This window comes from Oryzias latipes, chromosome 19 (genome assembly GCF_002234675.1).
Source record: "Oryzias latipes chromosome 19, ASM223467v1".
Taxonomy (NCBI): domain Eukaryota; kingdom Metazoa; phylum Chordata; class Actinopteri; order Beloniformes; family Adrianichthyidae; genus Oryzias; species Oryzias latipes.
In genome coordinates this window covers 23362620-23387395 of record NC_019877.2, presented here as the reverse complement: position 1 = coordinate 23387395, position 24776 = coordinate 23362620, and the positions used below count along the sequence as shown (strand labels likewise).

The 24776-nt window shown below is 46.0% G+C and overlaps 2 protein-coding genes across 2 annotated transcripts; one reads left to right on the top strand and one right to left on the bottom strand.

Annotated features, from left to right (window-relative positions):
- Positions 1 to 202: 202 nt before the first annotated feature.
- Positions 203 to 5755, top strand: LOC101157575 (2-aminoethanethiol dioxygenase). Its single transcript, XM_004080733.4, has 2 exons — positions 203 to 780; positions 4365 to 5755. Exons 1-2 carry the CDS (start codon positions 454 to 456, stop codon positions 4803 to 4805), a joined length of 768 nt encoding a protein of 255 aa, XP_004080781.1. The 5' UTR covers positions 203 to 453; the 3' UTR covers positions 4806 to 5755.
- Positions 5756 to 11651: 5896 nt separating this feature from the next.
- egr2 (early growth response 2) lies at positions 11652 to 15005 on the bottom strand. Its single transcript, XM_004080784.4, has 2 exons — positions 13567 to 15005; positions 11652 to 13468 (listed from the first exon to the last, which is right to left on the bottom strand). Exons 1-2 carry the CDS (start codon positions 13739 to 13741, stop codon positions 12294 to 12296), a joined length of 1350 nt encoding a protein of 449 aa, XP_004080832.1. The 5' UTR covers positions 13742 to 15005; the 3' UTR covers positions 11652 to 12293.
- Positions 15006 to 24776: the final 9771 nt, after the last annotated feature.

Here is a 24776-nt window from a genome sequence, read left to right as displayed (position 1 = left end):
ATCGGCTCCCGGTGGCTTCTGGGAATTGTAGTTAACGAAAGGTTTGAAGAAATGTACATTCTATTTTAGCTAGTAAGCTGACATCTAAACCACCAAAATTTACCCTATTTTTGATTAAAAACCACTGAATGAAACAATTATACATGTTTTTTTACAGGAAGCTAAAAGTAAAGCTCGACGATGCTCCTGATCATACTACGTCTCCCAGAAAGCCTTTCGTTCCGCGCGCAGGTTCTCAGAGGGTGGACGAAGGGGAGAGGAGACGGTGGAATGAGTTGTAGCGGAGAAATATGACCTTTTCAAGTATAATTTTATTCCTGTTTCTTCCGGTATCCAGTGTAGCTTTTTTCTGACCTCGGACCGACCTCCTCCGCGGGACATTCGGGGAGAAAAAAGCCTCTGAAAAGGCGCTTCCTTCGGACCGGAGCCGTCGACACTTTGATACCCGTTAGAATGCCGCGGGACAACAAACCCCCCCTCATCCAGAGAATAGCCAAGCAGGCAAACGTGGCCTTCAGGGGCATGAAGACGTCGCCCAACGGGGACAACCGAGCGGCGGCGGACAAGCTGCTCTCCCTGGTGACCTCCGTCAGGGCCGCGGACCTGAAGCTCGATCCCCGCAGGAGCAAGGGCGGCTCCGGGGCGGCGGGGCTCCAGAGCCCCCCGGTCACGTACATGCACATCTGCGAGACGGAGGCGTTCAGCATGGGGGTGTTCCTGCTGCGGCCCGGCGCCTCCATCCCGCTGCACGACCACCCGGGCATGAACGGGATGCTGAAGGTCTGGACTCCCTCACCTCCGTTGTTCTCCTCCAGGTTACCTGTTCTCACCTGTGCGACTCACCTGAGCCTCTCTGACCACACAGGCCTCGGCTCAGCAGCAGCTTCCACCAAAATGGTTAAAAAAGTACAGCGAGCACAGAAATGATTTATGATGAATTATCGTGTAAAAGGAAGGAAAAAACGTTGGCTCCTCCCATTTCTTCTGTTTGGATTCCAGTAGGTCAAACTATCATGAGGCCCTCCTGACCTTCTGAGCCTCCCTTTCTTCCACACACTCCTTCAGTCTTTTTTTCTCCTGTTTGTTTGTTCAGTCACCTAAAATGACCCTGGTTTGATTAAGTCACAGAGAACCCCCCCCCCTAAGATGCTCTGAACCTTAAACTCCGTAAGAAAACACTAAAAAGAATGTCGGTGAAAACTCAATTACTGTAGTAGTTTTGACCAAAACACAGAAACCGAGTCGCAATAGTCTGTCAGCCGTGTCGTTTTTCCTGTGGATTTAACCCGTTACCGTTTTCTCTGAGAAAGTATAACCGATCAAGCTCAAATTGAAGTTAACCGACAAAGAAATGAACATGCATTCACTCACCGGTTGATGTTTTTCCAGCATGAGGCCTAAATAAAAGGTCAAGGCAGATCCTGACAGTCAGAGCGGCAGTTGGAGGAGACGTTCAGAGAAAACTCTGTGATCCCCAAGAATTGACAGAAAAGTTCATTTCTTTTTATTCTGACCTTTAACCACGTCCACCGTAACCCTTGTGCTGTCTTGTGGGGTCCAGAGGCACGTTAACGTTGGGAGTTGGGTCATCTAGACCCACTAGACAGTGCTCTGAACCTTTTTTCTTCAATGATCTTCACTGGTGTCCATGGATTACATGAAATCTTTCCACCTTTATCCACCTTTGTCATGGTAGGGAGAACATGTCAATGTAAGGGTGGGGTCATCTGGACCCCACAAGGTAGCACGAGGGTTCAGCGTGGTAGTGGGGCCGTAACCCCGCCCAAACCTGCACACACTTCAAATGACGTCCTGTAAGAATAACAGAAGGAAGCCGTCGAGAAACTGTTGACTGAGTTCAGCAGCTTTGCCCGTGTCCACTGATGAGTCCAGAAGTGGGAGGAGCCTATTTGGGTTTTGTTGTGGGGTGGAGTCTGCGGTATTTTGATATCTGAGCGAGAATGTGGTCTCTGAAAAACCACTTTTTGGCAGTAGTTGGTGACTTTGGCAAACGTTTGAAGTCGTCCTGATCCAAGCTCGGAATCCAGCCTGAATGCAAACAGGAATTCATTCCCACTGTTAGTGGCGTGGGGGTTGGATTAAATTGAAATGACCAAAAATGGCGTCAAAAGCTGGACATCAGATGCCTGTTCCCACAGCGAGGCGTGATGTCTTCAGGCAATGTAGGACAGGTCCGATTTTTTGGATTGTGGGAAGTGTTGTATAAACGAAACAAACTTGACGAATCATCCCAAAAAACCCGGACAGTGACTTTGGAACAACGGCGAAGGGAAAGGAGAGGAAGGATCACTCTCATTGGTTTAGGCTCTTTGCATTTACAAGTGGACTAATACAACTTTACTGTACACTTTCAAAACATGTGCAAACATCTAAATAGACGTCAGCTGCATCCGCCAGAATTAAGAGTGACTATTCTAGTTACTCCAGTTTAAGGACAGCTTCCTTTTTCTGTCTTTATTGCATTTTTGTTTCACATTATAACTGAATTAAGTCGAGGTTTAGCAAATGGGAGCATTTCTTTTTTTTTTTTTACTTCTCCTGTCCAGCAGCTGAGCAAACAGATGAGAGCTGAAGGCCTCTTGTGTTGGACATATTTTAGGGGTTATGAATCTTCTGACACACGAGGAGTATATTTGAATAAACCCCATTTGTAATTTAGGCTAAACTTTATTCATATTAATTATACTTGTAACTGTTTTTTGTTGGACCGGGCGGAAAAGGAAAGGAAGGAAGAAGAGAGAGAGGGGGTTAGGAGGGTGATTATGGGGGGGGGGTAAAACCATAAAGCAACAAGTTGCTGGAAGTTTATAATCATTACTGTCAGGTTTAGATGTATAATAAATCTAAAAGGGGCGGGGCCTGTCCACACACTCAAATGTTACAAACATACCTGTTGTTTCCAATAATGTCCACATGTCAACATGTACACAATACAAACAATGTTCACACACGCATACTTGTGCATTCAGACTAAATAGTATAAAATATTTCATTCAGTCACTCGAACTATTAGTGCAAAGGTGAGCTGACACCTGTGCTCAGGTGAGTGTTCCTCTAAAATGGATGATGGAATGTAAAAAGAGGAGGGAGAGTGTCCAGCCATCCTCACACCAAGACCCCCCAACGCCCGCTTGGTATAGCAGATAAGAGAACAACCATCACATCTGCCACCAGGACCAGGGAGCATTTCTGTTTCCTTTGAGGTCCGTAAATCTACTCTGTCCTTCCAGGATCTTCACTCCTGTAGGGACAGTGTCTTCATTAAAGGTTCGGTCTGTTAGCTGAAGGCCCGTCTGGTTGAACTCGTCTGCTTTTTTCTTCAATGAGACAGCTGGCTGGGTTCCTCTGGATTCCTTCTTCCTGTTGGAATGCTGTCTAAGATAAGAGGAGATCAGGAGTACGATTGGTCTGGAGAATTGATCCGGAATCGGCTCGTCCACCTTAAGCAAAAAAGTCTCAGAATAAGTCTATTTATCCAAAGTTCCTTCTTCTCCTCACGTGTCTGTGTACTATTCATGAACGCGCCTGAGGGCCTCAGCTGGTTTTGGTGAATGTGGTGCCGTCCTGTGATGGGTCAGTTTTGCTAAAGCAGAGGACAGCTCCCTAAAAAGCTTAAGCTAAGGCCGTGCACTCCTTTTTTCCACAGTGTGTGGAGTTATTCCCCTGCTGAATGAAGTGTATGCGTGGGTCTCAGACCTCCTTCCAGTGGTCAAGTGACCATGCCCCCTCCCCAACATGTAACTTCTCTGGTAGGGCTAAGATGTGTGCAGAACAACGTGGGAAAGGAGCCGACATGTAATGAGATCAAAATAACACTAGTAAATAAAAGAAGGTAGTAAAAATGTCAAAGCAAAGATGAACATAACTCCATGTGGGCTGGTCATGTGACCGTGGCCTGTGTTTGTCTGGTGAGGCGGAGTCAGCAGGGAGGTGGAGAGGATGCCGCTGATGTTCGGCGGGTTTTCTTTCACTGAATCCACGCCACACAGAGCCTCCTCCATGCAGCACTGACGGCCCTGATGCATCGGACGCCACAACCAGGACTTACGACACACAATGAACGCAAGCTAGGTGGTCAAAATGCTAGATATGGTCGATTCATCGGACCCCTCCAGCTCCTCGATTCCCCAATCAACACTTAAGCTCACTCACTCCTTCCTCCCCGTCTGAGGAGGCTGTTTGATGAAACCGATCTCATGGAAGTGTTCATGACAACATCCGTGTGTGTAGAGAACACAGATGCAGTCGGACGTTCTCCTCGTCCTCCAGCGGTTTACTGCTCTCGTTCTAACGCCCAGCGTGTTTTTGACTTTCCATGTTTTTCTCTTTCCGTTGTTCCTCAGGTCCTCTACGGGAAGTTGAACGTCCGATGTTTCGACAAGCTTGAGGGCGGCTCCACCAAGAGCGGCGCGTCTCCTCCCTTCGACCCTCCCCTGGAGCCGCGGCAGAGGGCCTCCGTGTGGCGCTCGGCGCTCCGCTCAGTCGCCCAGTACTCCGAGGAGAGCGGGCCATGTCTCCTCACGCCGCTTCGGGACAACCTCCACCAGATCGACGCCGTCGACGGGCCCGTGGCTTTTCTGGATATCCTGGCCCCTCCCTACAATCCAGACGATGGGAGGGACTGTCACTATTACAAACTGCTGCAGACGGCGGCGGAAGACGGGACTGTGGCGAAGGGAGGCCAGAAGGAGAAGGACGAGGAGGTGTGGCTGCTAGAAATCCCTCAGCCAGAGGACTTCTGGTGTGGCGGGGAGCCGTACCCTGGCCCTGCCGTCGTGATCTGAGGCACAGCTCGCCTTCCCTGTGGGGCGAGGTCCTCCGATATCTGTCCATTCACGTGGGGAGATGCAGCTTTGCACCCCCCCCCACAGGGAAGCAGAGATCACCTGGAAGCCAAACGGACGGAAAGCCTCGTCTGAAGGCTCTACTTCAGGGTTGCGCCCCCCTCCCAGACTGCATCAGACACATGTTGCTGCCTTCTACACAATGAATGTTATCAGCCTGATGGTGAGGGACCTTCAGCTTCTCTGCTGTGCTTCGTCGTGGCTGCAGAGGCCCTCCTCATCGTCACGTGTCTTAATGCCGAAGCCTGGAGCTGAACTCCAGCTGCCTTAATGTTTGAAAGAGATTTTTTTAGCATTATTGGTGTTCACACTACGTAATACTTATATATGCACACATACTTTATCCCTTTGTCTTAACCTGCACCACAGTATTATCTAACCGTGATCATATCTCTGATTCAGACGGGCCGTTTGACACATTCCCATCCGGATAAAGCCGGGTCGCTGTCTTCTAGCAGAGTTTGGCCACGATGGCAGCTTCACAACAGGAAGTACTGGCGGGTTTTTCTGTCCAGTCGATCCCTTCCGAGCCTCGTTTCTGTAACTTCCTGAACGGACGGCGGCCTCCAGTAACTGGAACTCATGGAACTGACTCTAGACGTGATTTTCAGAGAAAACTCTGCTCCTGTTGAAGCCTCGTCCCAAACCCAAATGTGCTTCAGACGTCGACAAAGCCCTGCTTCATCACTGTACGGCCCCGGTCATGTCACTGTACGTCAGCTGAGATTCTTCACATGTTACACTGCACAAGCTTCTGTGTCAGAAGGATATGTTTATTCATCTTTTGTCTCTCACATTCAGATTGTCAGCTCTGATAACGTCTCGGTTTCCCGTCTAAAGCCTCCTGTGGTGAAAGAAATAAAAGAATCTGACAGAAATGTTTCTTAGAAGGAAGTTTCCTGGAAATCTCTATCTCTGAGCATCAGCATCATGCTTGATAAAGCTGGTTTCTCTACCAAATTCACAAGGTCGACGTTCACTTCAACAGGATTTCATTCATTTGTCAGATTTACTCTTCAAAATCACTTTGTAAGAAAGATTTTCCAATAACTGATCTAAACTGAACAAAAATCTAAATTTCAACAAGAAAATTATGTTTTTACAATAAAAACAACCAAACTAAATTATGAATAAAAGCTTCTATATTTAGCATTTTTTAGACTTACGATAGATTCAACACAATGAATTGATTTTATCCCTATTTTGTTATTGCAGAGACGTTTCCACATCAATCGGGTCTTTTAGATTTACTGTAATGCAAAGCTCCAAATCTCTGTGAGACCGTTGGGATTAAACCAGATTAAACTGCTAGTTTGTGGTATCGATGTTCTAAAGCAGAGCGGCCCGCTCCCGGTCCTGAAGATCCTCCACCCTGCCTGCACTTTCTGCCCCTGATCACCTGGATCAGGTGTGTTCAGTCAATCAGACTGAGGAGACACCTGAGTCAGCCAATCAGCAGACAGGACTGTAAGACGGACAGGTGGTAGATCTACCGGGATGGACTGTCCAACATTGACAGTGGCTATGATAGGCTCCAGCAACTGAATTCTGTTGGTTTAGAACCAGGCTTTAGAACTGTTCTGAAGACTCGACAGAAAACTGAAGACCTGAAACGTGAACAGGAGAAACCAGAGGAAGGACCGCCGTGGATCCAGCAGGAGAAACTGCTGCTGCACCTCCTCAATCGGTGGTAAACGGCCTCCCCGTGAGGACCTCCAGCTCCGTCCCTGCTGCTCACATCTCGCCAGGTCACCAAGTCATACCCGCAGCTCCAACACCTTTGTTGTGAGGGCTGTTCCTCTTCCTGCTGCTTTCTAAGTGGATGGTGTGGACGTCCCTCGTCCTGCCTGCGTTGGAGGGGATTCTGCCGTCCGGCCTCCCACATGCCCGTGGTTCTCAGGCCCTCGTACGACACCTCCTCACTCACAGGCATGGCTGTGTGATACAGAAGCTCAGGCTGCAGCTTCAGCACGCCGTGGCTTTATTCTAGAAGACTCCAGCTACTCCCTCCAGGCCAGATCTTTCACCTAAAGAGGACATTTGTTAAAAAAAAAAAAAAAAACAGAAACACGTCAAAAGAAAACTCTCTCCTAAAATGGATCAGAATCCTCACTAACACTCACAAACTGTAAACTGTTTAGAAAAGCTGAGCAGGAGCTGCATCACGGTAACCACGGTAACCAGACAAATTATAAATGAAATAAAATTACAGCAGTGTAAAAAAATGTTGAAAAACGGGGTCATGTGATCGGAAAGTCTTTTAGCTTTGATCCATTCCTTTTCTTTGTTCCTCTGCAGGTGGGTGCCTGGGCCCCTCCCAGCTGCTTTGGGGCTGGGGGGGGGGGGCAGGACACTTGTGCATGGGGAAAGTGTGGGGGGCCCACTCAAGGGGGGGACCCAGCTAGGGCTCAAGCTAGAGCCTGCTTGAGGTGATAGTGCTGACCACTACACCACTGCTGAAGCTTGTGATGGAGTCCTGGAGGGGGTTAACACCCCCCCACCCCACCCCATCCACAGAGTCCAGCTGAGTCACCTGCAACACATTTTATGAGAAAAATTCATTTATTTTTTTGTAAGAATTAAAACGAGTCTCGAAAATGTGCTTTCAGGTTCAGCAGGTCGGTAACTTCAGAAGATCCAAACTCCCACCGATGTTCTGGCTCTGGGAGAGGAAGGGATCTAAAGGACAGAAGAGCGAATGAAGAGGGATGAGTGCAAGCTGAGACGAGGTAAGGGATAAAAAATGAGGCTTATGAAGGAAAAGAAATGAATGGGGATGGGGGGGCGTGTTGAGAGAAGATGAATGGCTCTGGAAAACGACGGCGAAGTCCAGAGGAGAAGACAAACAGCGCTGAATGAGGGAAGGGGATGCCAGGAGGCTTGCTGGGTGATTAGAAAGAGACATGGCTGCTCCTGAAGCCCACATCCATCATCTCTCTGCTCAGCTAATTAGAAATGTTGATGTTTGAGAAGATCGGACAGACTGAAGCAAACGCCGGATCGCATGAGACCAAAAGAGCAGCAAACAACGGCGAGAAGACTGGAAAAGAGCCAGGAAACAGAATCCAGCACATTAAAAACATGCTCCCATCTTTCATTTCTGTTCTAGTTCATAGTTTTTAACAAATGTATAAAGAACTTTTATGTAATGAACAAAAATGCATTTGGCAAAACTTGTAAAATGAAAATAATATCCAAGCTACAGTCATAGTATATGTTTTAAGAGTCCAGATCATTTCAGTCAAGGAAAGATGGACAGCTTTGGGGTTTCAAAAAAACTAAGGAAGAAATGTGACCGGATGTGACCTCATCAGGTGATTAGGTGGTGCAGTGGTTAGCGCCCTCGCATCCTGGTTCCAATCCCATTTCTGTTTGAGTTTGCACGTTCTCCTCGTGCCTCCAGCTTCCTCCCACACGCCAAAAACCTGCTTCATGGGGCAGTGTGTGTCTCTGAAGTGCTCCTATAGGTGTGCGTGTGAGTGTGAGTCTGTGTGTGGTCCTGCAACAGACTCACAATCCTGAAGATTCTGGCGTTCATGGCAAGAAATCAGGTGATTGATCTCTGATGATGTCACTTCACTTGCCCCAAAAAGTCAGGATTTTTCTAATGAATAATAATCTGCACATATTTTAGATAACTGATCTGCATGTACTATGTTGATATCCAAAATATTAAGTACTTCATGTTCGTCATGTGATTTATTGATACTTAAATATTCTTAATGACCTGAAACTGTGTTGGTAAGGCATAGATATCTGATAACGGTTAGGAACTGGATGATGATAAATCATGTAATGAAATAGAACAGAGGTAGGATTATAAAAGTTTGCTTTTTTCTACTCCCTTTCAAGCAATTTTTAATTTAATGTCTGTCATCATAAGTTGATACGTCTCTGTATGAATGTGTAACTGCTGATTGTGTTTTTTTGTGCATTATTCTTGCTTGGATTGCTTGAAATAAACTATTTCAAAATGAAAAAAGAAACAGGCAGTTTGGTTGGCAGAGCAGAGGGGGGGTGAAGGTGTGTGGCTGCACTGAGAAAGCTGCATGCATTGGTGAATCTGCGGGATCATGGCAACCTTGCTCCATCAGGAGTCCAAAGTCCTCTGCTGAGCACCGAGAGGCGGCTGCTCCTCCACGGTCCATGAACCAACTGCTCGTTTGGTGGGATTCTTCTGGTTTCATCCGTCCGTCCATCAGAACAGCTGAGGTGTTGGTCAGCAGCAGGGACGATCAGCCTTCTTTTTTCTTGGCACAGTTCACACATTCTACAAGCTTACACTGAAATGTTCAATTTCTCACATAGGTGACACCATTTAAATGGATGAAATCAGGTTGGAGGAAGAAAAAATTAAGCTTTTCTGGTTTTTATGGTTGTGTACATGAAAATAGCATCAATTAATAAATGTGACTGATCAAAATTAGTTTTTTTTTTCAGCCCCTCAGTGCTCAGTGGCTGATGGGAGATCAGGAACCTTCAGAGCAATTCCACTGTTTTAAATTCCACCAAAGATCAGGTCTCTTTGTTTTCCTTCAGATGTCTAAAAATAAAACACATGGAAATCATGAAGAATTTGCTTTCATAAAGTTGGCCTCTTTTTCTGGATGCTTCTTCCCCCCTTTTCCTTGCATCAAATTCTGTGATGACATTCCAGTTCTGAAGTCTATCTTTTGTATTTAAACTGTGGTGGACAGAAATATCAGCAGGAATATCCTCCTGAACGTCCGCTGAGGTGGAACGGGTCAGAACGTCTCAAACTAGCCTTGAAATCTCCACGAAGCACAGCGAGGAGGGACAACGTGGGAGATGAGGACACAGATGCTCTTTGTGAAGTTCAGTCCCAGCAGCTCGCCTCTTCCTCTGCCCCCCAATGAAGAATCCAGAAAGGAGAGGCAGGACAACAGCAGAGCACAGAAAACCATGTTAGCATCAGGGCCAAACTCAAACATTGGGATCACTCTGGACTGTTTCATTTGTCTTTCAGTAACTTCAGAAATTCTTTTGGCGACACTTCCTGCATTAAAAACAGTTTAAATTGGGGTTATATGGGATTATTTACTCTTTTTTTGCCTTTGGTTTACATTTTTTTACATGGTTTTAGGTGGTTTAACATGAGTTAAACATGCGACTACAGAGCTGCGGCGCTTCTCTCAACTCATTGAAAATAAAAAAGGCAGCAGGAGGTTTGCTGAATCCTCCCCAAAAATTTAAAACTTGAAACACAGAAATGTAAACATTTTTGAAATAGTAGAGATTAATAAAGTCTATTCTTTTTTTTTATAACCACTAGCATAAAAATGTTCTCCAGAGGAATTTAGTTCTGTTTCCTTTAAAAGAATAAATCAGAAGGTTGGTTGATCTGGAGTTTACAGCATCAGTTCTGTTACATTTATGTCTGTCAGCATTTAAACGCCTGTGATGAAGAAAAATGCCACTTTAAGGCGTCAGAGTCACTCTATGAGGTGTAATTCTGCCTGTGATCAGCCGCAGCAGGCCTGACCGCCGCGTGGATGTAAAACCCAGGGTTGGATCCCACCTTTACCTGTAAAAAGAAAATGCTGGAAATCTTTCTGGTTGAAATGTGAATGTATTTATATTTAAAATGAAACGTTCTGAGAACTTTTCAAAGAAACTGATCTTGACTGCATCCTGTGGTTGTTGTTGATCAAACCCATTACATGGTTATCAGAACTCTTTTGGAGCAACCAGAACTTCCAGATTATTCATTTTTAGAGAAATCTCCCACCCTGTGCAAAATTTGAATGAGATACCGACATTTTTTCTTCAGCTTTTTATTCTTGATCACTTTTTGGGGGGTAAATTTTCACTCATTTCCTGTCTTATTATTATTATCATTGTTTTATTTATTTATTTTTGTAATTGTCAAGACATTAAAATAAGCACGCAATCCCCTCCTGCTTCATCCTTCAGGTGAGTTGCTGTTTGCGCCGCAAAAGGAAACAAAAACTAGCGGGAAAAGAATAAAGCGCTGCATATATAACAAAACTATTACATATAAAAAGATTAATTAAAATAAAAACTTTCGTTGATAAAAAAAAATTAAGTGAAATCTCTAAAAGAAAAACACGTCTTCATTCCACATCTGGACTGTGGCGGTGCGCAGCAAATTGGGCAAAACTGTTTTTAGACTCGAGGACATTATGTCAAAAAAATCTCAAGTTTATTTAAGGATAAAAGTTTATTGAAGCGAAACAGAGTTGTGACTTTCGTTGGAAAAGAAAGGCCGCGCGTCGCGTGATGTCTGCTTGAAGGCGCATCAAGAACAGCTGGTTTACGGCGGAGGAAGAGCAGCAACTGAGTTTGTTTCTTCACATGAACGCCTTACATACATGGAGGGGGAAAAGTGGCGAAAACATTCCTCTGCAAAATGACGTATGTGCCGAAAAATACGTGAACATAATTATGAAGCGCAAAACAATAAATGATGACTGTTCAGAAGAGCTTTTATTGAAAAATGCGTGTAATCTGTGTCACGTATCTGTCAAAAAGAGAGGAAATAAAGGAGATGTTCGGGCCTAACGCTGACATATGGAACCCTCCCTGAGCGCGTTCAGCGCTGCGCGCAAACGCAGATTTGCATGCGCTTCTGGATCACCCATACAAATAGTGAGTGGGCAAACGGTGTGAGTCACAGGTGCCACGGGTGACGCAATAAGGGATTTTACCCACCAGTGTTTCCAAACCTAAATAAGTGCAGTGAGGTCACTGATTTTGTTCCTGTTCGAGGCTCCAACTGGCTTCACAAATCAAGAGACGAGGCCGCGAGGGTTGTCACCATGTTTAATAAATCTTAAAGGACACATCACAGCACGCATGTCAAGTCGGTAAAAGTTCCACATCTGTACACCCTTGTTCAGTAAAATCACAGTCAATTAAAGGACGAACCGAGGCTGTAGAAAAATAGAAAGCTCTCCAACTGTTGGGTATTTACATTGCATTAGGAGCGTCAGAGTGAACAAACACAAACATACAGCAAGGCACTGGAGCGCGCACGCAGCCGAGCACAAACACGTTCAAATAAACCCACCGTCAGTCTAATAACTTAAACATGTTTCCTCAAAAGTTATTGCAGTATTTTATATGTACAGGCGCATGATAGCATTCAGTGTGACTGTTGGAGACTTTTTTTAAATCCCCTTTTATAACGCAAAAGTCCATTTAGGTTTTCATGAATAAATGGCTATGTGTATAAATGACTCTGATGTTCAGTAGACTGTGCAGGCAAAGTGCATTCTTCTTCAGTCTTTGTGGGAGTTTTGCGGCATCTCCATGCGTAAAAGCGCAAAACGCACCAAGGTTGTTCATTTCCATCCAGTCTGTAAACCAGCACTGAACAGTCTGGGCGATTATCTCACTGGTCCCGTCCCTTTCAGGGTTAGTGTGCTGCCAGGTTTCTGTGGAAACCTAGGAACAGAGCCCGTTGGTGGCGCTGATGACGCCCGAAGAACGCTCCAGCGCGGAGCTGCTGCTGGAGGAGGATGAGGAGGAGGACACGGCGGAGGACTTCCTCTCCTTCTGCCTCAGGTGGATTTTAGTGTGTCTCTTTCTCTCGTCGCTCCGAGCGAACTTGCGGCCGCAGAAGTCGCAGGCGAACGGCTTCTCCCCCGTGTGCGTGCGGATGTGCGTGGTGAGGTGGTCGCTCCGGCTGAAGTTGCGCATGCAGATCCGGCACTGGAAGGGCTTGTGCCCCGTGTGGATGCGGATGTGTCTAGTCAGTTCGTCGGAGCGGGAGAAGCGCCGGTCGCAGCCTTCCGCCGGACAGGGGTACGGACGCTCGTGGATGGGGGTCTTGCTGGGTCGGTTCGGATATTTCCTGGGTCGCAGAATGGGCCTTAAGGGCAGGTTCTGTGGACTGTAGGCAGAAGGAAGCCTCTGCTGCCCTGCGTCTGAGCCGCCCGCTCCCGGACCTCCAAGCGTAAAGTTCCTAATAGTGTTGAGCGGAGTCAGAGGAGGGGGGACTCGAAAAGTATCGAGAGGACACGGGACGAAAGGTTTCCGGTCCTGGATGCCCGCTGTGTGCATGTCCCGCTGACACGTCGGCTGGAAGAAGCCCGTGTAATCGGGGATGATGGGGAACAGCCCCTGGGCGTCTAAGCTGCTGGGCTGCTTGGGTGACGGGTAGGGGGTCGATGGGTAGGAGCTGATGGGGCAGGTGGAGGTGGACAAAAACGCCGAGGGGTCCTGGTGGTACACCTCCGGGCAGCTGGAGGAAGGGTAAGGAGGCGGAGGGGAGTACGGATGGTGGGGGTGATCTATTTCTGCCTGACTCTGAGCCGCCATGGTGCAACTCAAATTTCCGCTGGAGAAGTGATGCGGAGATCCTGATGAAGCCGGAGAGGAGGATGTGGAAGATGAGGGGGGAGGAGGGGGGGGAGGTGGCGGCTGGGTCATGTTGAAGATGCCCGAAACGATGTTTATCACCCCGTCGGGACTCCAGTTAGCTGGATAAGGGGAGTCGATGGAGAACTTTCCCATGTAGGTGAAGGTCTGGTTCCGGTGGGAGGGGGGCTGCGAGAAGCCGGTGGAGTATGAGGAGAGGTCCATGGAGCGTTTCTCCGTGCACATGTCCATCAGGCTGTCTGCGGACAAAAACAACACGAACCATGAAGAACCTGCTCGCGCCAGGCGGGAAGAAGCGCATCTGTCTGTCTACAGGAGTCTGCTGGGGGCTTCTTACCTGCTGCAACATTGAGTTGGTCGTAGTGGCCCCCCAGGTCTGCGTTGGGGAAGATGGCCACAGAGGTCGGCAGGCCGGTGGCGATGTCATCCACCGAGTACACGCTTTCTCCTGTCGGATGCACGAACCCCCCGAGATTCACCGGATTCACTTTCTCCAGAGTTTTTGCTGTCATCGTGCACGGAGCCAAACGCGTGCGCGCGCTCCACTCTGTCTTGGATCTTTGGCGTCTGTTCTTGAAAGCGCGCGGACACTGAGGATGTGCGTCCAGGTCAGGTTAGAGCTGCATGTCCCTGCGGCTCACTGCGGCTCTGAAAGGATGCGCGCCGTGCGTCTGCGGCACTTCATGCGCTCTGCGCGTAAAGTTTACTCACTTAAAGTAACGGGAGCGGGGGCCCTGACTCTGGTATGTATATATGGGAAACCTTTTGAACGCTGCCGTGACGTCACTATCCAAATATGGAGTGGGTGGGCCTATGAGAACAAAGAAAGACAGGAGGCGCTGCTGACGCTGATTGGCCAGGAGGCTCCGTGACAAGGGAATCTCTTGTCCGCGGTAAACCCGCTGCTGCGCCGCTGTTACGGCCGACCTGTTCCGCTCACACCAGCTCTGCAGCAGTTTACCACAAAACGTCCCAAATACGCGCGAAAAGACACTCCGGTCACTTCAAAAGATGCTTTCCTTCCTTTTTCTTCTCGGTTTTTGTCGCTCATCGCGTCTCAGCTGCGCTGAAACATCAGAAGAGGAATTCCGGTCGAGCGTCTTAACCCATAAAAGGCTGAATCCGGCACAAGTGAAAGTCCTCCGATGCTCCATATTTGGTTTGAGTTCCGGAATTTGATCATCGGAAAGTGACGAGTTTTGCCGAGAGCTCAGAGAGAAAAAAGCCTAACCACAGTCAAATGATCCGGACAGGGGAGTGGAACCTGCTCCTCTGCGCGCCGCACGCAGCCGCGCGGCCGTGGAAACTTCTGACGCGCGGATTTGACTACGCTCTTGGAAAGACTGCTTTTAGTTCAGCGAGCGCTCAACTGTAGTCATTTAGAGCTTAGGAAAAGGAAACCAGCATTTTCAGAGCCTAGGTGTTAAAACAACGAGCTTTAAAATAAAGCTGGCCCACACAAACATGGCGCATTGTCTGTCTGGGTTGAAGAACAATCACCCGATTGTCACATCTAACGTTTGTTTTTTGCTCTTCCACCACAGCAAGCATCGCCATTATTTAATGTGACTGTCGGGCGGCACCCACAGACGGACCTCCGTCAAACACAGGTACCGGTTCTGGAGATGACGTCACACTTGTTTAGAATGCTAAGGCTACTCATCCTGTGTGATCCTTCTCCTGTGTGGCCATCACAGTTTCAGAAAACAATATCTAGTTTCAAAATGACTAAAATATTTCAACGTTGATCTGACATTTTGTAAAAAATCCAATTAAAAAAAGATGTAAAGGCTGTGAAGTTCTGGCGTTTTTCTGCTGCTTGTCACATCAGCTGCTGCTACAACAAAATAACTCGGTGCAATGCAAACAATTCACAAGCATAAACTGGAGGGCAGGGGTCAGCGTCTGACATCCAAAAGTCAAGATTAGAACAGTTTCTGCCATTTTCCTTTTTACCCACAGAAATGTTTAGAAAGTTCACAGAAATTGACAAAGCAGGGTCTGTTAGAAATGTTCCTGTTTGTTCACATTAAGACTTTTTGGATCTCCGTCGGTCAGAGATGCGTTTATAGAGTCCATTCTCTTGTCTTTAACTGGGAGGAACCGGTGTGAAGGAATTCTGAAGCAACGTTTGGGATTGAAACCCGCAACACATGAATTTCAGGAAGTCAATGTTAGGAAGGATGGTAATGACATCAGTGATGCGGCAGGAGCTTCTGATGGTTTTTTTCCAAACGGAATCAAATAAAAGAAGTCGGGATTGGAGGATAACTATCAAAAATGTCAGCAATAGCTTCTAATTTTGTTTGAGATTTACTTTTTTGATTGATTCCCTCATTTAGCAGCTGATGCTGCTGATTTGCAACAGTAAGTTCTGAATTAGGCTGATAAAGATCAGCTGGATTTGATATTTAAAATGAAATGATCTTTTTGTTCTGCAGTTTTATTTCCTTCCAGCCTGTTGATGACGGCTGTCTGCACCTTACTGATGTCAAAAGCCTCAAGAAGTCTGCAGATCCTCTGGGAGTTTCTAGTGCACAGTGAGATGTTCGGCCCCCTTGAAGTGTAAAGTCCCTCTGTGGGTGGAGAAAGCTGATAGACAGACAGCAGAAAATATTGGGCACCTTGGGTGGAATCAACTTTCCGTTTTGTCTTCTTGTGTGTTTGTGTGTTTTGTTCAGCAAACCACAGCATCCCCACATCTTCCTGTGAGCTAAATATAAGCTTCTTGGTGACCCGAAGTAACCAAACTTCTGAAAAGTCAAATGGTCATGTCACTAACAAAAACAAGTGGATTCAGCGTCTTCTTTCACAGCTGCTGAATTTAGGCCATCTTCTTTTCGGGCACGGCCTCTCCTGATAAACAGGTTTGAGTGTGTTAGATGCCAGATCGATCTATCAGTGAGAAATGATCGGGCTCTTCCTACTCATGCCCGAGTCTTTGTTTTATGGACAAACAGCTGTTGTTGTTTGGTTTCACTAAATCCCTCTGAGTGACACTCTGCACAGAGTCCTCACTTTTATTTTAGACAGTGTGTGATGGGGCTTCGTGCACTGATGTCTTTGTCCTGACATCAAAGCAGCTGGAAGGTTAATAAATGATCTGTTTTACTGTACCAATGACGGTTTAATCACTCATATGCGCAAAACTTAATCAAAATTCTATAATTCAATTTTATTTTTCAATTCAATTATATGTCTATAGCCCAATATCCCAACAACAGTCGTCTCAACAGGCTGTACAGTAAACATGAAATCATGAAGAACATGAAGACATAGAGTTGAATAGGTAAATTCTAAACTAAACACACTAAACTAAACTGGGCATTCCTGCCCTAAGACCCTCCTTCTCAGTAAGGAAACACTCCTAAAAAAAACAATTCCGGGAAAAAAAGCAGAAACCTCAGGGGTGTCCACATGAAGGAGGGATCCTCCCCCAGGACGGACAGGCCATAAACCAGAACTCTTATCTAACTCTACAACTACATGCTTAAATAGTCCAGGGATGAGCTTCATCCAGATAAGTGGGGGACGGCTGGGGGTGCGAGACGAGCCGGAGGTAGTGTCCACAGCCCAGGACAGGAGCAGGGAATCTGGAATCACGGAGGAACAGTACATGAATCGGTCTGCACCAAACACACGCATGGAGAACTAAATGGTAGATAAATGATCAAGAATCGCGGAAAGAAGGAGAGTGAAATTAGACTTTATTCTTACATGTGGGAGGGGCTACGGATGAAGCCATTTTGGAGCTCCAGAGGTGCAGTGGATCCAACAATTCCACACGACACGCTCAGCTTTTGATGAGCTGTGTGACGCTGTGGGACCTCTGGTGGCGCCGGCTGTGCAGCGCCCAAAACCGCCAGTTCCTACCAAGAAGCACATCGCCATCCGGTTGTTGGTCACGTGATTCATTTAATTTGAAAAAAGTGTTTCCATTGCAGTTTCAGTAAATATGTCAATTTTGATAGGCTTCAAAAAAAACCCTCCTCCAAGCGAAAACAGTTTTTTTCCATAAATGCAAGTTTTTTCTAAAGTTGTGTGTTTCTGTTACGCAAATTCAGTATCGCAAATCCAATTCGCTCAATTTCAGAGTCAATTTCAGAAACGCAGCTAAAAACAAGTGTATTTGCTTTCAGGGATAACTTTTGTCTGTCACTTCCATCAATGAGAGCGATTCAGACGTAGACAGTAATGAACGTCAGACTTCCTGGAAGATGAATTGTTCTGGACTCTGACCTGCTCCCATGTGCAGTCATTACGCTCACATTTGTTTGGGTAAATTTTTTACGCCTTTGAAATTACAACCAAATGCCAGCGCAACTAATGAAGATTTATGAAGCTTTTCTGGCAGCAGATACACACTTGGCTTACACGATGATGGAATGGCTCTTTGATCGGAATAAGATACATGTTCCTGTGGTAACACGGCTCTCCCATGCTGGGGAACCAGGACTTTGTTTAAGGTGGTCTTCTGGAAAGATGCACGGCAAAGGCAGGTTGGCTGCTCAGGAAAGTGTCTTGTTGGTTTCTTCTATGGGCCTGCAGAAGAAAAAGCACCCTCCCTTTGTGGCTGTAGGGGTTTCTGATCAAGAGGTGTTTACGAGAGTCCGCCCCGTTTTAGTCCTCAGCAACCACTGTTCATGACAATTTCATGAATCTGACTAAATGATTGAGGCTTACAGAACTTGACATGATGGGGCTGAACGTTCCTCATAACAAATCACACAGACAGAAAAAGGTTTTGGCTGCAAGACTGATTCTGAACTCCAAAAGCCGAACGACACAAGACAGTCTCGCTTCATTTCCACCTTAAAACGTCCTGAGTGACATAGACTGAACTCAGGTTTTAGTGCATCAGCTGGTTCGCGGAGGATATTTCCAACCTTCTTATCGTCTTCACAACAAAGCGGGGAATTTCCCTGTACTGTCCCTGAAGTGGCTGCGGTGACATGAAGAGGAGAATGCCCTGTTGCTCTTCTGACTACAATAACACAACATGTTTTAAGCACAGGCTGAAATGCACAAATCTGTGAAGCAGCAGAAAGACAAAACCTGATTTCTATTTTAAAAACTTTCAGTGTGTTTAAGTGAGTATGTGGTCGCTTTCATTGATCTCTGAAATGAAGTATTTCTGTCCGGATGCCAGACTTCCAGTGGCCAGATGAAGTTGACTTATCAGCTCAGGTAAAAGACAGGTTATGTTGATGATGCCATCATGGATACCTGTCTAGGAACACAAGCTAACTACCATTTATGCCACTTCTATTGTAGCCAATAAACGGTTGGTTTGATCCTCACCGTCATCGAGGCAGAGCCCACACTGGATACAGTTTGCTTTTGTTGGCCCACATACTTGTGTTCATGTGGGAGTCCAACAACTGTGTGTGCGTAAGCACTGTACTTGTGTGTGTGTGTGTGTGTGTGCGTGCGTGAAGTATGTGCAAAGAGAAACAATGAGCCTGTGGCTGTCAAAATGAGAATGCTAATATGATTTGGATTTTCGTCTAACACGTCTTCAAATGACAGATTAACAAGCAGCAGCTCCTGCCCACACATGCACGCTGTCAGCAGCTCTCAGAGGCTCCAGGACTTTCAGTGAAGTCATGAAATGCCAAACAGCATTGTGTAGAGAGGGTTCCTTCACACTGGAGTTTCAGAAAAGCTTGGTTCCTTGGTTCTCCTATTGAGATGGGGGGGTGGGGGTAAGGTTGATGCCAGGAGGCAGGACGTCTCTACAAACACAGGGGTGACAGAAATTTCCCCTTTTCCTTTGAAATGATCTGAAAAGCACAGCAGACAGTCTTTATTTACATTACCAGTTAAGGACATTTTTTTCCTAGAAGATCCTTTTCAAAGTTCAATAACTTATCTTGCATCATTATTACAGCTATTCTTAAATTAGAGCTTCCGTCTGCTGAATATTATTTGAATATTGTTTCCTTCTGCTGACATAACGATAGCGGTTCCTCACACAGTGGAGGAAAGGAGCATTTGATCCTCTCATTTGAACAGTGAGAGATAGACAGATAGATTGTCTTTAATGAATTTACATACATTTATTTGCATTTCATTGAGGGGAAATAAGTATTTGAACCCTCTTGCTGGAAAACCCTTATAATCAGCAGCACAGAGGTCAGAGGTTTCTTGTAGTTGATGATCTGGTGTTCTGCGGGAATTTTGGTCCACTCTTCTTTACCAATGACTCTAAATTGTTCAGATTTGGTGTCTGTTGCTTAGCAACTCTGAGCGTCAGCTCTCTGCAGAGGTTTTCTATAGGACTGAGATCCAGAGACTGGACTAGACCTAAGCTTCTTCTTCATCCGTTCCTCGGTTGTTTGCTTTGGGTCATTATCCTGTTGAAAGACCCATCCATCACCCATCGAAGCCTCCTGGTGGAGGGAAGAAGGTTCTCACTCAGGATTTAGCGGTCTATGGCTCCGCCCATCCTGCCATCCACATGGTGAATTATCCCTGTGCAGAAAAACACTCCCAAACCATAATGTTTCCACCTCCGTGCTTGGGCAGCCTTTCTCTTCCTCCAAACACAGCAGGTTGAGTTGATGGCAAAGAGCTCCATGCTGTTCTGATCTGACCACAGCACCTTCTACCAATCTCTCTCTAAATCATGAATGTGTTCAAACTTCTGGACACGTGTCTTAAGCAGAAGAACTTTGCGAGCTCTGCAAGATGTTGATCCGTTGTGGCGTAAAGTCTTCTTGGTGACTGTTTGAGAGCATCAACTAACTCCTGGCTTCCTGTTTTAGGCTCTCACTGTTCTCATGATCATGGAAACCCCAGTAGGTCAGATCTGATTTGGAGCCCCAGACCTTAAGGTGGGTTGATGGTCATGTTCTTGGATTTTGGCACCATCAGTTGTCACGTTAACCCTCAGCTTCATGCTGATGGTTTTGTAGTCCAACCCGGTCTTGTGCAGGTCTACAATCCTCCCCCCTTGAATCCCCTGAAAGCTCTTTGGTCTCTCCGTGTTGGACAGTTTAGAGTCTGGCTGATGGACTGATTCTGTGGGCAGATTTCAATTCAATTTTAATTTCAATTTTATTTGTATAGCCCAAAATCACAACAACAGTCGTCTCGATGGGCTTCGAAGTAAAACATGAAATCAAAAGGATCACGAATACAAAGAGTTCAATAGAAAAATACTAAAATGAACTAACAAACTGACTAAGCTATACTGGCATCCCTGCCCTTAGACCCCCCTTCGCGGTAAGGAAAAACTCCCAAAAAAACCGGATTCCGGAAAAAACGAAGAAACCTCAGGGGTGCCCACATGAAGGAGGGATCCTCCCCCAGGACGGACAGGCGATTTACCAGAAATCTTAGAGAAGAATTAACTTATCTAAATCTACAACTACATATATAAAAGTCCAGCAGACGAGCTTCATCCAGCCGTGGTTATCGGGACAGTCAAAGGCGCGAGTCGAGCCGGAGACAGGAATCACAGCCAGGTGTAGGAGCAGGAGCAGAGACGAGGTACTCGGTCAGGTACAGAGCAGAGACGAGCCAGAGATGAGCCAGAGGCAGGATCCACAGCCAGGTGTAGGAGCGGGAGCAAAGGCGAGGTAAACGGTCAGGAACTGGAGCACGGATGAGCCAACTGGAGTCTGGAAGCACTCCCACTCCCCAGGAGGGGAGAGGAAAAGAGGGACAATACATGAATCGCACTGCACCAAACAGAGGCATGGAGAACTAAATGATAAATGATGATCAAGAATAGAGGAGAGGAAGGGTAGAAGTAGAAAAGAAAAGAGGACAGAACCCCAGTGCACCATAGTTACCCCAGCTTCAACTTCTAGCAGCCTTTTAAAAGAAATAGTTATTATTAAGTTTAATTTAAACAAACTAACATTAAGTTAAATAATCTCTGAATACTAACTAGTCTGACAATAAGCCTGTCCAAAGAGGAATGTTTTCAGTCTAGCTTTGAATGTAGAAACTGAGTCGGCCTCTCTTATATGAGCTGGGAGTTTATTCCATAAGACAGGGGCTTGGTGGCTAAACGCTCTACCTCCAACCGTACTTTTACCAATTCTAGGAACCACAAGCAGTCCTGCATTTTGCGAGCGAAGTGTTCTGATTGGTTGGTAAGGGACTATGAGGTCCTTAATATAGGACGGGGCCATTCCATGTAAGGCCTTATAGGTTAACAGGAGGATCTTGAACTTAATTCTAGAATCAACTGGGAGCCAATGGAGCGAAACTAACACAGGAGTGATGTGATCTCTTCTGCTAGTTCCTGCTAACAATCTAGCAGCTGCGTTCTGAACAAGCTGGAGACTTCTTAAGGAACTCTTAGGACACGCTGCTAACAAGGAGTTACAGTAATCCAGCCTCGACGTAACAAATGCATGGATGAGTTTTTCAGCATCACTCTTAGAAAGTATATTTCTGATCTTAGCAATATTCCGCAGGTGAAAAAAGGCAGTTCTACACGCCTGAGATATATGAGCCTTAAATGATAAATCCTGGTCAAGTAAAACCCCAAGGTTTCTAACTGTGGAATTGGGGGCTATACTTATACCATCCAGGGAGACTATCTGAGCAGACAGAGCATCTCTGAGGTTTTTAGGACCAAGTATAATGACCTCAGTTTTTTCTGGGTTCAAGAGGAGGTAATTAATTGTCATCCAGGTCTTGATGTCACTGATGCAGGCGTTCAGTTTCTCTATCTGGTCATTCTGGTCAGGCTTCATGGATAAATACAACTGCGTATCGTCGGCATAACAATGAAAATTAATGCTGTGTTTCCTGATTATGTTTCCTAGGGGTAACATATAAAGCGTAAACAGGATCGGTCCCAAGACTGAGCCCTGTGGGACTCCATAGTTGACTCGAGTGCACTGAGAGGAATGGCCATTTACATTAACGAACTGATACCTATCAGACAGATAGGATTTAAACCACTGGAGAGCAGATCCTCTGATCCCCATGTCCTGCTCTAATCTATGGAGTAAAATACTGTGGTCGATAGTGTCAAAGGCAGCACTGAGGTCCAACAGGACCAGAATAGAAAGTAGTCCCTTTTCTGAGGCCAATAACAAGTCATTAGAGACTCTAACTAGTGCAGTTTCCGTACTGTGGTGAGGTCTAAACCCCGACTGAAAGTCTTCAAAGTGGCTGTTGTCCTGTAGGTGGCAGTAAAGCTGCTTAACTACAACTCTTTCTAGGATTTTAGAAATAAAGGGCAGGTTTGATATCGGTCTATAGTTGGCCAAGATGCTAGGATCCAAACTGGGCTTTTTCAGAAGAGGTTTAACAACTGCATATTTAAAAGACTGTGGCACGTAACCCGTTTCCAGAGAGGCATTTATCATTGTTAATATGGGATCATTAATTAGGGGAAAAGTTTCTTTAAAAAGTCTAGTGGGAATTGGGTCTAACAGACACGTTGAGGATTTGGAGGACGTAATAATTGATGTTATTTCCGCTTGATCCACAGCAGTGAAGCAGTCTAATGTTACAGAGGTTTCTATGGATGCCTCCATTTCTACCGCTTCAGCCTGTTCTGGGCTGATAGTAGGAATAACTTGATTTAACTTATGTCTAATATTTGAGATTTTACTATCGAAAAATGTAAGAAAATCATCAGAGCTGAGAGAAACAGGAACATGTGGTTCTACTGAGCTCTGACTGCGAGTTAATTTAGCTATAGTGCTAAAAAGAAATCTTGGATTGTTTCCATTCTCTGATATTAAGGTTGAATAGTACTGGCTTCTAGCTCTACGCAGAGCTTTTTTATAATTTAATAGGCTATGTTTCCAGATATCCAGAGACTGCTCTGAACCGGAGCGGCGCCATTCCCTTTCCAACTTACGGGTTTCTCGTTTAAGAGAACGAGTTTCAGCGTTAAACCACGGTGCTACTCGGTTTTGTCTGACGAACTTAGGTTTCAAGGGGGCAACAACATCGAGTGTACTCCTGAGGGCTTGTAAGGCATCATTAACAAAGTGGTCATTTATACTAGGACTGATACTATGGGAGCTGGTCTCAGAGTATTTTCTCAGAATATCACTAAGTACTGGCTGAACTGTGTGTTTAAACTCAGACACAGAACGGTCAGTTAAGATTCTTCTAAGCTGTTTCTTATTCACTGGGGCAGAAGGATGTTCCAGTGTAAGCTGGAAGGTAATCAGAAAGTGATCAGAAATGATGGGGTTAAGAGGAAGGACACTCAGCTGGCTGATCTCTATCCCATGGGTTAGAACAAGGTCCAGGGTGTGCTTATGACAGTGAGTGGGTTCATTCACACTTTGGGTGAAACCAACATCATCTAATAAAGCTGCAAAAGCCTTTCCTAGGCAGTCACTGGGGTCATCAACATGAATATTAAAATCCCCTAATATTATAATTTGATCAGAATCTAAGACAATAGTCGATAGGAAGTCGGAAAACTCAGTTAAAAATTCTGAATATGGGCCGGGGGGGCGATAAATAATTATGAGTAAAACAGGTTTTCGAGTTTTCCTGTTTGGGTGACTTAAAGACAATATGATGCTTTCAAATGAATTATAAGCATTTGTAACTTTAGGGCTGAGAAGTAAGCTAGACTGTGATATTACTGCCAAACCACCTCCTTTCCCTGAAATCCTGGATTTCTGATAGTTAGCATAAGTGGGGGGGGTTGCTTCATTCAATCTAACATAGTCATCCTGATGGAGCCAAGTTTCTGTTAAGGCTAAAAGACTAAGATTGTTATCAGTAATTAACTCATTGACTAAGAGGGACTTGGAGGAAATGGATCGAATGTTTAATAAACCGCATTTAATGACATCATAATTCTGCTTGTGAGAACTGCTGTCTGTCACTTTAAGGTTTCTATGACGCGCTCCTTTCATTTGTCTTTCAGCACATAAGCTAACGCTTGGACCTGCTTGACTTTCCCTGCATGGGTTTTGCACCGGCACTAACCCTAAGGGAGGCTCAGAGGAGCGTTTTACACTGCTGCTCTGCGCCCGGGTCTCGTCTCTGGATTGTCAGGTTAACAGAGTAAGGCTAGCAGAAATGTTTCTAGAAAGAAGAGCGGCACCGTCCCGAGTGGGATGGACGCCGTCTCTCCGCATGAGACCGGGCTTCCCCCAAAACGCGCTCCAGTTATCCACAAAACCAACGCCGTTTTCTGGGCACCATCTAGAAAGCCAGCGGTTAAATGATGAAAAGCGGCTGTACATTTCATCACTGACTAAGTTCGGCAGGGGACCAGAGAAAATTACAGTGTCGGACATCGTCTTAGCCAGTTTACACACCGAAGCTACGTTTAACTTAACCACCTCTGACTGTCTCCGTCGGGCATCATTACCGCCTGCGTGAATCACGACTCGACGGAACCTGGACTTACTCTGAGCTAACATCCTAAGGTTCCCCTCGATGTCACCAACTCTGGCCCCCGGATAACACCTGACAGTAGCCGCTGGGAGCTCCACGTTTCTAACTTCAGAAGAGCCTATAACCAGAGTTGAGTGTTCAGCGGGTGTGTCGCTGAGGGGGGAGAACCTATTACTAACGTGGAGTCTCGGGTGCTCTAAGTTT